General features: G+C 34.9%; 1 protein-coding gene across 3 annotated transcripts in view; it reads left to right on the forward strand.

The window, feature by feature from the left end:
- LOC133103646 (ubiquinol-cytochrome c reductase complex assembly factor 1) overlaps positions 1-13,373 on the forward strand; it is a 92,746-nt gene that overhangs the window by 19,023 nt on the left and 60,350 nt on the right. For 2 of the 3 annotated variants that reach the window (XM_061209132.1, XM_061209133.1), the window contains 2 exons: positions 3,924-4,031; positions 10,075-10,147. In XM_061209132.1, coding sequence (XP_061065115.1) covers positions 3,924-4,031; positions 10,075-10,147 — 181 coding nt within the window. Of the gene's footprint in view, positions 1-2,927; positions 3,012-3,923; positions 4,032-10,074; positions 10,148-13,373 lie in introns of all 3 variants that reach the window. The other variant, XM_061209131.1, reaches the window with a different exon arrangement.

Consider the following 13,373-nt stretch of genomic DNA (forward strand, 5'->3'; position numbering starts at 1 on the left):
TTTAACTTTTATTGGAGTATAGTTGCTTTACAATGTTGTGTTAGTTTCTACTGTATGGCAAAGTGAATCAGCTATACATATACATATATCCCCTCTTTTTTGGATTTCCTTCCTATTTAGGTCACCACAGAGCACTGAGTAGAGTTCCCTGGCTATACAGTAGGTTCTCATTAGTTATCTATTTTATACATCGTATCAGTAGTGTATATATATCAATCTCAATCTCCCAATTCATCCACCACCCCTTGGTGTCCATATGTTTGTTCTCTACGTCTGTCTCTATTTCTGTTTTGCAAATAAGATCATCTACACCATTTTTCTAGATTCCACATATATGCGTTAATATATGATATTTGTTTTTCTCTTTATGACCTACTTCACTCTATATGACATTTATTTATTGATGGATATTTAGATTGCTTCCAGTTGGGCTTTTATTGATAGTGCTTTTATGAACATTCTTGTACATGTTTTTTGTGAACATATGTACACATTTCTGTTGGGATATATACTTAGGAATGAAATTGTTGAATCTTACAGAATGTGTATACATTCAGCTTCATAGATACAGCCAAATAATTTTCCAAAGTGATTGTACCATTTTACACTCCCATCAGCAGAGTATGAGAGTTCTAGTTGCTCTGTATCCTTTCTAGCGCTTTGTGTATGTGTGTGTGTGTGTGTGTGTGTGTGTGTTTGGTGGGTGGTCTTTAAACATTTTTAAATGTGATATTCGGTTCTCTTTCTTGTGTAGTGAGTTTTCTTTCTCTTCTCCACAACATTATGAGCTCCATAGGATAGTAAAAACTGGCACAAGGGCTGGCATATTGTGGGTATTTAATAAAGGTTCGATAAATGAAACATGTATGCATGGCATGTGTGTGGATAAGAACAAGAAGGATATAATAAGAAATAACCATACAGGTGGTTGGGTTTGTTCATTCAACAAATGTTTGAGGGTTTCTTGTGTATAATACACTGTACTTGATTCTGGTACTACACCTAGTTCCTACCCTCATGGATATTTTTGGTGGTGGTGATAGAAAATAAGTGTGTGTAATAAATATATAATTGTACATTGTAATGAGTACTATGAGTAAAGTGAACAGGGTACTGCTATGATAGAGAATAATGGGATGATAAGAAACTATTTTAGATAAAGTGGTCAGAAAAGGCGTCTTTGAAAAAGTGACATTTGAGTATTTTGGGGTATTTTTTCTCTTTTACAGAAAGTTACTTGATATCTTTTTGGTTTAAACAGAGGAAAAATTAATGTTTTTAAAGGTCAAGGGAATCTTTTGGGGGGGCAAGGGCAAGAATGGGTAATACAAAAAAGTAAATGTGTGTATTTATAGATATGTTTAGGTATGGGGAAACTAGATGTTGTCCTTGGTGCTAGATACCTAGGTACTTTGGTAGTTCAATATCGTGTTCAATGTTACCCATAAATAATGATAGGACAGCAGTTGGTGAGACAGTCACAGAAGGAATCCATTGGTTACTCCTGGAGCTATAGGGGAAGAAAAAGATCATGACATACACCTTGCCCCAAAGCACAGCTTGTTGAAACTGCTGTTAGTTGTGTTCTTTCAGGCTGTTTAAGTGCTTCATGTTCTAGTGGACCATTACACTGATATATGTGATGTAATGGGAGGTGTTCTGTGTTTAGTCTCTGTGTTACAAAGCCTGCTTGATACCTGTGAATTAAAGCATAAGTTTTCTTGGGACTGACCAGAAGAATCCTGACTAATCTTTTAATATCCTTGTTTGGAAAGAAAAGTAAATAGTAACTCTCCACATTTAGAAATTCTATTTTTTTCCTTCATTAGGATTAAAGAAAAAATCATTTTCATTTCATGTGTCCCATCTCTTGGAATAAGCCAGAATTGAACCCTCCTGCTGCTCCTTCCCCACCCCTTTATATTGTAAAGGAAATATAACATTACTGAGAGTTTGGAAACTAGATTCTTAAACTCTTCCATAATTCTACCAGCATAGCAAAATAACTCTTTCATTTCTGTGTGTTCCTTTTTAGACTTGCCCCTATGCATTCATGTGTTTACCTATAATTTTGTACATATTATAAGTGTGTTTTCATGTTGCTAAAAATAATAATCTCTAATGTAAACTGTGGACTTTAGGTGATAATGTGTCAGTGTAGGTTCATCCATTGTAACAAATGTACCACTCTGTTGGGGGATGTTGATAGGGGAGGATGTTGTGGATGTGTGGGAGAGGGTATATGGGAGCAGTCTGTACTTTCTGTTCATTTTTGGTGTGAACCTAAAACTGCTTTTAAAAATAAAGCCTATTAAAAATCTGATTATCTGATTTCCCATTGAGTGACTGTACCTTAATTTAATTAACCACCTCCTTTCTTATTGGGCTTATTCCCCAGTTTTCACTCTTGTGAACAATGCTACAATGAGGATCTCTTGCATATTGTTTTTTTCCTTAGGAATTTACTTTCAAAACTATGTTTACTCATCTTGATTATAATAATACCAACCTGGTAGGATTGTGGTGAGGATTACATAAGATAATATATGTAAGGCAAATACATAGTGCCTGGCATGTAATTTTAACTAATGGCTATTACATTGCCAAAGTGCTTTCAAATGCAGTGTGAGCATTGGAGGAAGACAGTTCTGATCTGAACAACAATGATGTTGATAACGATGGTGATGATGAAAGCTTCTACTGTTTATTGAGTACCTATTTTGTGAAAGGTACTTTACGTTCTTTTACTTATTCAGATATTTAACAGATGTTTATTGAGCATGTAGTAGACAGCATTAGGAATTGAGTTAAACAAGGCTAGAAAGATTCTGTATTTTTTACTTTGAAGCAACTCTGATCACATTAACCCTCTAAGTGAATGCTTAGTGTAGCTTACCTCTGTTTTTTTTTTTTTTTAAATCCCCCAGTGGCCCCAGATGAGCCAGGCCCTAGCATGTGGTGGATCAGTAGTAGACATTCAGCTAAGTAGGAATTGTCATACCACAAATAAGGTGAGACTTACAAGTTCTTTCTATGTCTATAGTGTGCTTTCACACAAGTGTTCTTACTTGAAATTCAGCAAAATTGTTAGCTGGATGAGGCAGGAAATTTTATCAAATGCAGAAGGTGAGGCTCAGGGAAGTAAAGTGACTTGCCCAAGGTCACAAGGATGGGAAGAGACAGACCAACTGAATGTTGGAACCTAAGGTGTCTGATCCCATGTCCTATATTTCTTCCATTGTACTCTCTTGCTTGGAAAACACTTTAGAGAAAAAGTGTTGTAGATTTTTTTATATGTTAAAAATAAAGTAATATTTAACTTACAGAGAATTTCTTATTGGATATATAGCCTGCCTTCATTTAGAGAGGCTTAGCATTAGAAAAGGTTTTCCTTTGAATTTATTTGCAAACTACAAAACTTATATCTCCTATAGTCATTAATAAAAAATACAAAGTTTAAAAACATTTATTCAGTGCATGCTTTGATTGATTATGACTTTGAATGACTTCTGACTGCTTTCAGACAGTATTTTTCTTTCCTTTTCCCATAATGTCAATAAACATAGAACATGTTTCTCAGAATTGTTCTTTGGGAGGTGGGGGTCAAGATTTCTTTTTTAAAGTACTCTTTTCCATAGGACTTTTATGCTGATACCCCAAATCTATCATTTCCTAGACAGGGGTTCATAGACATATGGTCAGTGAGGTGGGTATGTCTGCTCTGGAATTTAGAGGACACCTATTAGGGTTCCAGATGTGTTTGTACTGAGTGATAAGGTACCCAGAAAAATGAGAATTAAAAATTCTAGGTAAAAAAAAAAATCTAAGCAATAAAAAATGCCCTTAGACCCTAGTGAGAAATAAAAGCATTCTTTTAAAAAAACTTTTTTGCAACTAATTTTGGTTTCCTTCTTTTTGAATAGCTTTCTTCTACCAAGGATTCCCCACAGCCTGTTGAGGAGAAGGTTGGTGCCTTCACAAAGATAATAGAAGCCATGGGATTCACAGGACCTTTGAAATACAGTAAATGGGTAAAGTCTTTTAAGTTTTTTTCATTTTTCTTCTTGAGCTTTGTGCTTTCTGCTCTTCACAGAAGATTTTTTTAAAGCTTCTGCTTTGCTTTTTGTGAAATGCTTATATTATTTTGAGAGCTTCAAAATATGTTGTTGTCCCCTTGCCCCCCGTTCCAAGTCAGGTCTATACAGCATGTGGGGCTGAAATACTCCCTCTACTTCCTTAACCTGATTCCTTAGAAGTATCTCAGTAGCAGGCAATCCAATAACACTGGTCTTTCCAGCTCTTTGCTACATGATATGCCATATAGATGAGTTCTGAGAAGTTAGATGGGCCAAATGTTCTGATGGGCACTGCTCTTAAGGAAACACTCTCTGTGATTCATAAGTGATTTTCCCTAGATCATTGTAGTGACTTTCTTTAAAATTTTACTAATAAGCATTTTAAAAATTAATCAATTCTATGATTTATTGTAATTCATATTATGAGGGCTGTTTGCTAACTGTGTCATTCCTAATCATTCCTAGTCTTGGCCTAGCATGTTATCTCTTTTATGGTACTTGCTATAAATGAATGAATGTCCTCTCTATGTCAGGTGCTACTGCCCCTGGACTTTTATAGCAATGCCTCTAACCAATTAAAATAATAAAACACACGTATTTGGGTTTTTCTCAGCCCAGTTATCTCCTAGTACTACTGTTTCTCTCTACAGTTATGGCAAAAGTACCTTTTAATACTTTTCAAGGTTGCTAGAATGTTGGATAAGCCTAATCAGTCATAAGTTATATATTAAAGCAAACCAACACAAATCAGTAGGGAAGACTTTTCTAGAAAATATCATAACTTTGCCCAAAATGACTAAATTATTCCAGTTACACCATTTTAACAAGTTGGAGTAAAATTAGAATTTCAATTTTATTGTGGACTTTACTTTTAGTTTCTTCTTATAATATCTGGCTCTCTTCCTAACAATTCTCACTGTAGCAAATATAGGCTTCTCTCTATAATCTCCGTTTTACATAAATTGAACGGTGATTCCACAAGCATTTTGTTTGTAAGGGGCTTTGAAAAGTATAGAAGGTAGCACACACATTACTAGGTTATAATGATGTCCTTGAGACCCTAAGGTTATGAAGTGTCTTCTTAATCATTAATGAAATATTAGTTATGCTCATTAAAGTTATCTTTTTTTACATCATAATTCTTTGACAAATGATAATCACTGGTATATTTGGTAATATTATTAACCAGGATCTTTTCCTTTATTAAAAAAAATATTTGCGATAATACATTTGGATTTAAAAACTTAAAATGTGTGTTTTGTTTGAAAGTAAGAAATTAAAAGAAAAGGGAAATGAAAGCAGAAAGAAAGAAAGAAAAGAGAAAAAATTTACTGTTTTATTCATTTCTTGATGGTTGAGTTCCACTTGGTTGCTTCCATATGCTTTTGTCTTGTCCGTATTTTTATGATTCCAGAGGGAAAGTTGGCTACCATTTGGAGGATTACTAAATCATCAGGAAAATTTCTTCACTGTTTTAGTTTAAGTTAGTCTCTGATTTTTCTTGGTTCCCTTGTGACCTCAACTAAGTCCCTAATTTGCATTTAAAAACTCTTTTGTGATGTGGCAGTGTCTACTTCCTGTAACCTTCATTTTTTTAATTTGTAATATCAAAACATCAAAGTATGACATTCTAGTATATTTTGGGTGGGAAGATATAGGTATAATTTTCCATATTGAAAGATTGAGAGCCCTTTTCAGCAAATGTTGACTCAGAAATCTATGGCAGACACGTGTATTGGGTTGCACTGGCAAGAATCTTTCAATTTTGTGTTTTCTCATGTCTTTCATTAGGGAGTAAAATGTCTGCTTGTCTCGCTGCATCAGCAGTATCAGCCAGCTTTCCTCCATCTTTTTATGTAATGTTTTCATGTGTAGTTCCATTTTTCTTCTAGATCCATATTTAGGAATTTAAATGTGGCTTTCCCTTACCTATTTGATTATCCTGAAATAACCGTTCTTTTTCATTATCTTTATGGAGCAATATCAGATAAGGATAACATTTAACAGATTGAGCCACATGTCATTGAATAAGCACTTTTCAGATTAGCATTAAGCCAAAAAGTTATTCCTGTTCTGAAGGACACTGACAAACTGGAATGCATTCAGAAGTGGGCAGTGAGCCTTGTGAATGCTTCAGAAACTGTTGAATGCAGAGTGGTTGAAGGAAATAGGGATACTTTGCCTGGAAAAGAGAAGACATAATTGTTCTTCTCAGGTGTTTGAGGGGCAAATGTAAAAAAAATGGAGACTTAATCTGAGGTGTTCCAGTGTGCAGATAATGTTTAATGAATGTTACATGAAGCAGATTTATGTTCAATATAACAAAACTTTAGCAAGAATTGTCCTGCAGTGGGATAGGTAGCCTCACAAGGTCATTGGACTTGTTTGAACAGGGGCCCAGATAGTTGACCGTGAATCAAGAATGCTGTAGAAGGAATTCCAGTACAGAATAGAAAGTTCAAATGACTTCAAAGCCCCTTCCAACTCTCACACAGCTGTTTTAGTGTAAGCCTTTTACTAGATTCGTTTTTTATCTTGTAGGATGGCACAAAATGCATCAGTTAGTGGGAGAGCTGATTTTCATTTCCTAAACCTGTCTTAGGTGCTTGTGTTTTAGTCAAGTAGACTGATGAAGTCTTCCAAAGTTAGAATGAAGTCATCTGAGGACCAGAACAATTTGTATTGACTGGATGGAAATTTAGTCCACCTACTTCTTTAACTTATATTAATGCATGAATCTTGAAGAGGTTCTTTCCCTGAGTTGTTATTTCCAGTCCCTGTGTGATGGTCTTAAGGGACTTGCTTTAGAGATTTGTCCAGGAAAATGGCTCACCCAGGTATAAAGGTTTGGCCTCGCTGCAGGAAAAGTGAGGAACTATAAAATGCTCCTGATTGCTGCAGTATGAGCACTGTATAAATACACTGGCCAATCTGGTGAGGTCTTCATTATTTTGTAATGAATGCTTGCTTCATGAACATGTTGTGGGGAAAAACCTCTTTCTCATGAAACGATTTGGGCCTTGGAGGCAAGTGTGCCTTTCCTTAGGCAGAGTGATTGATTATGAACCAGAAGACTATATATGAGAATCAGAAGGAAACTGCCGAGTTAAAAAAAAAAATCAAGACATAGGCCATTAGGAATTTTACTTAAAATTATAAATGTATTGATAGTTGAACTAGGCCATAAGTTCCATGAAGAGAGTTTTTAACTGCTTTGTTTACTGCTGTATTCCTAGTGTCCAAATCAGCTTTAGGCACTGAGTTAGGTGCTCAATAAATTATTTGTTGACTGAAACAAAAGCTTATACATGTCCTAAACTCTCTGTTTCAAGGATAGGAATAGGCCTGTCAAGCCCAAAGCATTAGGATAACGATATCATTAGGATATCATTAGTTTGGTGATGGTACAAACCAGTGCTTCCCAAAATGTGTTCGATGTCAAGTAGTTCCCAGAACCTCAGGTGTTAAAAAGTTAAACATGCTTCTTTTTTAGACTGCTGATATGGTGAATTACACTTATTGATTTGTGAATGTTGAATCAACTTGGCATTCCTGGGATAAATCCCAGTTGATCATGATATGATCTCCTTTTAAAATATTGATGTTAGTATTTTGTTAAGGAGTTTTGGATCTATGCTTTTGAAGGCTATGGTTTTGTAGTTTTGTTTTCTTCTGATGACTTTGGTTTTGACACCAGGGTAATGTTGGCTCATAGAATGAGCTGGGAAGTGTTCTTTCCTTTTTTTTTCTGGAAGAGTTTGTGTAGATTTGGTATCATTTCTTTAGATATTCGATAGAATTCTCTAGTGATGCCATCAAGCCTGGAGTTTTCTTTGGGGAAAGGTTTTTAGCCACAAATCCAATTTTTAAAATAGAGATAGGACTATTTATGTTATTTATTTATTCTCGTGAGCTTTGGTAGTTTGTATCTTTCAATGAATTTGTCCATTTCATCTAAGTAATCGCATTTATTGGCCTAAAGTTGTTCAAAATATTCCCTTATTATCCTATTAATATCTTTAGGATATATAGTGATGTTCCTCTCCTCTCTGATTCCTGATGTTGGTAATTTGTATCTTCTCTGTTTTTCCTTCTTTTCCCCCCTAGATCAGTTCTACTAAATTTTTGTCAATTTTATTGATATTTTCAGAGAACCAGCTTTGGCCTCTTTTGATTTTCTGTGTTATTTTTCTGTCTTCAGTTTCATTGATTTCTGCTCTTATCTTTATATATCATTCTTTCTGCTTGCTTTTAGGTTTAATTTGCTCTTTTTTTTCTTTAGTGTCTCACCATTTGTTTAAATGTGGACTTCCAATGCTGATTTACTGCCCATATAAGTATATCTGATTTCCATTTGTTACATGTTCTGTTCTGTTTTTCCCCATATGAACTTTAGACTAAAATCATTGAAAACTTAACATTAGCAAATGAAAAAATCTTAATTGCAATCAAAGACATAATATTTTAATTTATTATAGGTATTTCTGCCCATCAGAAACTGAAATATGAATATTATATAGTATTGGATATAGTATATCCTTGGTGACTTTGAACCTTAATAACAAAACAGCTCTGCTAAAATTCTAGATTGGTTTTTCTTCAGTTGCTATGCCATTCTCTTTGCATATATGTATTTTTTAGTCTTTGTATATTTGAGTAATTTTCTCTGTCATTTTAAGGAAAAATAAGCTTCTATGAGCCTTTTGTTGATGGACTAATTTAATTGTATCCTTAAGGAAATATTTTGAAAGCCCTTAGAAATTCTTCTTCTTTTAGCACTGAGTTGGTCTTCAGACCTACAGTTCAACCCTTACAAGAATTTATTTTTCATTTTTAGGTTTTTGTGAAGGTATAATGTACATACAGTAAAATATACAAATCTTAAGTATACAGCTCAGTGAATAAATTAAAACCACCACCCAGATCAAGATTCTAAGAGAATTCTTAGTGCTTTGGGGAATAGTAAAAGGTTGATCCTTTTACTGTATTTTACATTCATTAGAAACTCTTATTTATAAACATCGTATTCTGTTAATCAGCGAACTATAAAACTAGGGAAAACATAAAAAACAATGACCCCCCTCCCTTCAGGGAAAAAAAAGACTTACAGAATAGTTAATAGGACCAGAAGGGGTCAAATGGAAAGCAGCAGTCCTACATTCAACCACAGGGGTGTGGAATAAAATTCACATTTTATGGCAAGGCAAGAAAAATTTAAACAAAAAATCTTCTCTGCCCTTTGGCACCCTCTCCCCCCTCATTGTGGATTGTGTATGTGCATTATGCATCACCAAACCTCCCCCAATGGCAGGAATACCTGCTCAACCATAAACAACAACATTCTCCTAGCATCAGCAAGACAACTCCTTAAAAGATAACATTCCTCTTGATCTTATAAGGGGTCATATGACCCACCACGATGAAGGTCTAGATTATATAAAGTGTCAATAGTAACTCATTTGATGTACAGCCCTCTGCTCAAAAAACTTATATAACTGTGTCTTGATTCCTAATGAGTAGAACAGTTCTCAGAACTTTCTGAGATACTCTTCTCCAGTTATAATCCTTAAATTGGCTCAAATAAAATTTTCCATTTCTTTCTTAAAAAAAAAAAAGAATAGTTAATAGAGCTTCTGAGGAAAGATCAAAGGATTGAGGGCTTTGTTTGATTTTGGTCAGGAGAATGGGTAATTTTTTTAATATAAAGGGTTTCAGATTATAAAGAATTAATGTGGATGGTTCTGAATGGTGGTTTAGAGGCTGAAACGTGGTGAAATGGGTTTGAATTAAAGGAGAGAGTTCGTCTAAATATTGGAAAAACCTTTTTGACATTTTGATGCCAAAATCGTAAAATTGTGTGAAGTCCGTGAATGGCTAGAGACAGGTTTGGACCCATCCCTCTAGTTGAAAAAAAAATAAGATTCTGTGACCTACATCTAATGGCACTAGAACATTCACTTGGTCATGTCTTGAGTTTGGTTTTATTTTCTTTGTCTAGAAGATTAAGATTGCGGCCCTGCGCATGTATACTAGCTGTGTGGAGAAAACTGACTTCGAGGAATTCTTTCTAAGTAAGTTACTATTTTTGATAGTTGTGAAAAGGAAAAAGAATCTACTTTTCATTTTTATGATTGTGTCTTGGTAGGATCGGTTTTTTTTTAAGTTACTAGTAAAACAGTTTTTCCTGAACAAAATGTATAACAAAAGCTGCTTATTTTTCTCTTTTAATAGAATAAACAAAGGCCAAAAGAACCCTATAAATAAGACATTTTAACAAGTTTGAAAAAAAACCTAAAAATTTGTCCAGTACTTTGACATCATCATTCCCCCTTGTGCACACATGCATCTTTTTACATAAGAGTACTCAGAGTAAACACATCCTGTTTTACATTCGGGATGTTTTACTCAGTATTTTTGACATGAACTTCTGGCCAATCATTCCTCTTTTATTTCTAGTTTATAATTGTTTTAGTTAACCCTGGAATATGCCTAATGATTTTTCTTCTTTCTGTAGAAGGACTGTTGAGTCAAAAGGCACATATAATTTTATTATTTTTATCCCATTGATAAATTGCTTTCCAAAAGTGTTTTACTGGTTTAGATCATCATCACTAGCAGTTGATTATATCAATACAGTATTCATTTTGTTAATATAAACTGTTGTAGTTATAAACAAGTCATTTAAAGCAGATACTTATAAAGTCATTGGGAAAGTTTAAGCTGTTTCCAGTTCCACAGATTTTGGAAGGAAATGTGTTCTGTGCACATCTGTGGTAATAGTCATTATCCTCAAAGCAACAAACACTTAACTAAATATACTTGATATTTTTCATGGACAGCCAATAATTATATATAATTATGTTAACAACAATGAAGAAAGAGATGAAGTTTTGATTATTTAATAACTATTTTGTTTTTTAAAATTAAATGCAAGTTTTGTCGATTTTACTATTTCAGCAGATTGAGACAATATTTCATTGGAAACTTAAAATACTGTGCTGAGTTGTAATCCTAATTTAGTATACACCTTCCATTTCTTATTTACTCATAGTAAGGAAAGAAAACTTTCCTCCTTTTTTAATCTCTAACAATTTCTTACTTTAGGAAAAATTAGTCTGAAAGGAGAAAATATTCTTTCTCTACCTGATGAAGAGACTATTAATATTAGAAGCTGGATTTTTCTTAAGTGGTTTCTTGAATCCATGTGCTCAAGTTTATTTATTTATTTATTTATTTGTTTGTTTGTTTGTTTATTTTTGGCTGTGTTGGGTCTTCGTTTCTGTGCGAGGGCTTTCTCCAGTCGCGGCAAGCAGGGGCCAGTCTTCATCGCGGTGCGCGGGCCTCTCACTATCGCGGCCTCTCTTGTTGGGAGCACAGGCTCCAGACGCGCAGGCTCAGTAGTTGTGGCTCACGGGCCTAGTTGCTCCGCGGCATGTGGGATCTTCCCAGACCAGGGCTCGAACCGGTGTCCCCTGCATTAGCAGGCAGATTCTCAACCACTGCGCCACCAGGGAAGCCCGCTCAAGTATTTTTCATCAGATCTTTTTAAAACCTCATCCTACACATCTATGTAATATTAAATAACTCATAAACTTATTATAATTATTTTGAAAGGATGTTTACTAGCTATCTTTGTTTAGCTAATCCTCATTATTGAAGATTCTTGAATAATGAGACTATTATTACATATTTAAGTTAATATATCATGCTTCAATTTATAATCTGTTGTAAACTACGTATAAAACTAAAAATTTATTAAAATTATTAACTATTATATTTTAATAATTCACACTTACATGGTATGCTTTTATTTTTGTCTCATTTAGGAATTACAAAACATTGTGAGACGAGAAGGGCTTGTATTCTTATTTTCATTTTTCTTTTGTTTTCAGAAACAATTGAAACTTATAAAAAGGCTAAGTGATTTGCCCAAGGTTGCTTAGTCAAGCCTTGATCCTGTGTCATCTGGCTTAAAATCCAGGAATTTTTCTACTATAAAATATTGCCTGTGAATGAAAATAACTGCAAAATAGAAATTGTAATCCATTTTAATATTTTTGTGTTTTATAATTTTTTGTATTTTATAGTTATTTTGTTACTTTTTTTTTTACTTTTTAATTTTTAAAATTTTTATTTATTATTTATTTTTATTTTTGGCTGCATTTGGTTTTCGTTGCTGTGCACGGGCTTTCTCTAGCTGCGGCGAGTGGGGGCTACTCTTCGTTGCAGCGCGCGGGCTTCTCATTGCGGTAGCTTCTCTTGTTGTGGAGCACGGGCTCTAGGCGTGTGGGCTTCAGTAGTTGTGGCACACAGGCTCAGTAGTTGTGGCACGCGAGCTCTAGAGCGCAGGCTCAGTAGTTGTGGCGCACGGGCTTAGTTGCTCCGCGGCATGTGGGATCTTCCCGGACCAGGGCTCGAACCTGTGTCCCCTGCATTGGCAGGCGGATTCTTAACCACTGCGCCACCAGGGAAGCCCTATTTTATAGTTTTTAAATGAGAACTACCTCTGTGAGATGTTCTGTTAGTATTGTGAACTGATGTTTATGTATATTAGAGTGTGTACATCTCAGTGAGCTTTGTCCTAGCCTTGCCCTTTGAAGTAGTTATCTGATGTCACATTTTTCAGTAACACCACTCTTACTTCAGGTTTTCTAAGACTCACTTTGAGAATTACCTTTTAGACCTATATCATGTTCCTTTGTATTATGCTCCATTGTGGTCCATCTTTGTCATTTGTGGTTAGATTAAATTTCAGAATCAAACCAAAGTGGTTCCAAACTGTGACCAGTGAATAAAAAAGGGAGCAAATCTGAAAAGTACCATTTAGAGGCAGAAAAGAATATCTATAAAATAATGAGACTGATTTTCTTGCATCTTGGATTCTAAAGAGTAGGTCAGACAGGTTTGGGGTAAAAGAAGAGAATGTGTATAGATATATTGCTTCCTAAGATTACATCTTTAAAGTGGCTATTGCTCCCTTGGATTTTTGGTATTTTAGGGCTTGACTTTTTAGAGTCCTGAGAATTCAGTAGCTTTTTAAAAGGATAGAAAGTCCCAGGTAGCTGGTCAGTGTCATTCTCACTCTTCCAACAAAAGTGAGACCAGTTATATTTCATGAAGATTGAGTTCTTTACTCAGTAAACAATATGCCTATCAGCCTCTTGGACAGGCCCCCACAAAATGCCAAAGTTATAGATACTCTGTCATCTCGGAGCCAAAGTGTTCAGACGTCTTGATCCAGAGACCTAGATATTGGGGATTCTGACTGGTGAGATACCTTAAGAGCCAACTGTTGTT

This window comes from Eubalaena glacialis, chromosome 13, assembly GCF_028564815.1.
Source record: "Eubalaena glacialis isolate mEubGla1 chromosome 13, mEubGla1.1.hap2.+ XY, whole genome shotgun sequence".
Classification (NCBI taxonomy): Eukaryota; Metazoa; Chordata; class Mammalia; order Artiodactyla; family Balaenidae; genus Eubalaena; species Eubalaena glacialis.